The 1933-nt window shown below is 44.3% G+C and overlaps 1 protein-coding gene across 1 annotated transcript; it reads right to left on the reverse strand.

The window, feature by feature from the left end:
• Position 1: 1 nt before the first annotated feature.
• Positions 2-1463, reverse strand: LOC123177515 (beta-glucosidase 16; the record flags this gene model as incomplete). The annotated part of the gene is given in 7 exon segments (XM_044591216.1): positions 2-78; positions 226-333; positions 442-694; positions 879-966; positions 1046-1120; positions 1218-1293; positions 1402-1463. Coding segments are annotated over 7 exon segments (689 nt in total), but the record flags the coding sequence as incomplete, so codon positions are not given.
• Positions 1464-1933: the final 470 nt, after the last annotated feature.

Consider the following 1933-nt stretch of genomic DNA (forward strand, 5'->3'; position numbering starts at 1 on the left):
GTGAACTTTGGTAAGTTGGATGATAACAACTCATGCATTTCTCTGGGATAATCACCAAAGAATATCGGCTCCAAAAACCTGAAGAAGAAAAAATAAACGTTGAAAAAGACCGTAGTGCTAATAGTTTTTTTTTGTGGCACAACTATGTAAAGCTGATATGAACATTCTCATACTAGTTGTTGCACTTGTGCTAAGGTGAATAAATAAGAGGACATACCAATCTACCTCAAAAGACAAGGCACGTCGCGCAGCCAGGATATCCTCCGTGGTATTCGTCAGCGGCTCATACCATTTCATCGCAATCACGATACCGATCGATCCGCCTTGCGTTGCCTAATTCACACACACACACATGCATCAGAACAAGGCGGCGTTACTTTTGAGATCCACTGAAATGGCGCTCCTCAACGACGATAGAGCAAGTTTGTTGGGTTCACTCACCTGATAATTCTTCTTGTAGTTGTGGACGGCGGCTGCATGTGACAACAGCATGTTATGAGCCGCGACGTAGGGTTCCCGATGAGAGTTCCCGCTCTTGCATGTCCCGAACGGCGTGGAGCAGCGTGCCGGAGGGTACTTGCCCAGCACGTATGCAAGCCTGGTGAACAGGTTGGGCTCGTTGAACGTTGCCCAGAACTTCACCCGGTCACCAAACGCCTTGAAGCACACGTCGGCGTAGTAGTCAAACTCCTCCCTGGGAAAACACATGTTGTTGTTTTCGACGACGCAAGGTAGGCGCTCTGCCGATTTCATTAAGATAGAGAAAAGAGAAACAAAGTACAAATGTACTCCCTTCATCTCATAATATAAGAGTGTTTCTTTTTCGGGTATATATAAGAGTGTTTTTGACACTAGTAGTACAGAGGAGTTGCACGTACCGGATTTCGGCGCCCAGCCAACCGCCGTATCGGGTCTCCATTTCGTGCGGCAGATCAAAGTGATGCAGTGTCACAAATGGCTCTATCCCTGGTTGACATTTTTGGCAGTGAGTTTAAATTGCTCTTCGCTGAAGAATGAAGACTATAGTGGAATCTGTTCCATGTACCTTTGTGCACGAGTGCATCAATCAGGCGGTCGTAGAACGCTACTCCAGCTGAATTAACGCCTCCAAGCCGGCCTCCTACGAGGATTCAATTCAGCGGCATCAATTTAGCTAAGCAACTAATTAACCGTGACCACTAAACCGCAAAACTTTGTGCTTGTCTTGGCATATATACTTGGTAGGATTCTCGCCCATGAAATTGAGAATCTGTAGGAGTTGACACCCAAACTATGAATGATCTCCACATCTTCCTGTTCACAAGCAAGAGTGTTAGAATACGTGGGCAAGCACGGTTAAGATGCACCATGCATCACAAGGCAATTGCTAGTGAATTTGTCCTGATTTTGCTAGCTCTGTACCATGTACCGGTGGTAGTGATCATCCGCTACGTCCCCGTTCCGTCCATCATCGATTCCCCTAGCTGTAGCGAATCAAAGCTTTTTGAGAGAAAAGCATGAGTTTGAGCTTTTAAAATTAAATAGATGATCACTTTCACATCTTCTTGTGAACTGTTCTTTCTTTTAGATAACATGCTGAAGAAATGTTCTGATGTTAGTTGGTCCAATGGTCATACAATAAGGGAATATCCTCCTCTATATGTTATGTAATTATTATATAGGGAGAGAAAAATGATAAGCACAATTCTATAACCACTCGCACAATTATCCACAGAATGTTGTTGTAGCTGTGGGATCACTCTCTCATAATAAGAATGGGGATCTACTGACTTGCAAGAAAGAAAGAAAATACCTGGAACCAAGGAGGTTTCTTCCTGAGCTAAACTCGAGGAAAAGGCAATGCATTCGCGGCTGGCCTCCGAATTTTCTTATAGCCCGGCCTCTAGATCACCCTACTCAAATGAATCTTTCTCCCGCAAAAAAAGAAAAAAAA

Source organism: Triticum aestivum, unplaced genomic scaffold (genome assembly GCF_018294505.1).
Source record: "Triticum aestivum cultivar Chinese Spring unplaced genomic scaffold, IWGSC CS RefSeq v2.1 scaffold308615, whole genome shotgun sequence".
Classification (NCBI taxonomy): domain Eukaryota; kingdom Viridiplantae; phylum Streptophyta; class Magnoliopsida; order Poales; family Poaceae; genus Triticum; species Triticum aestivum.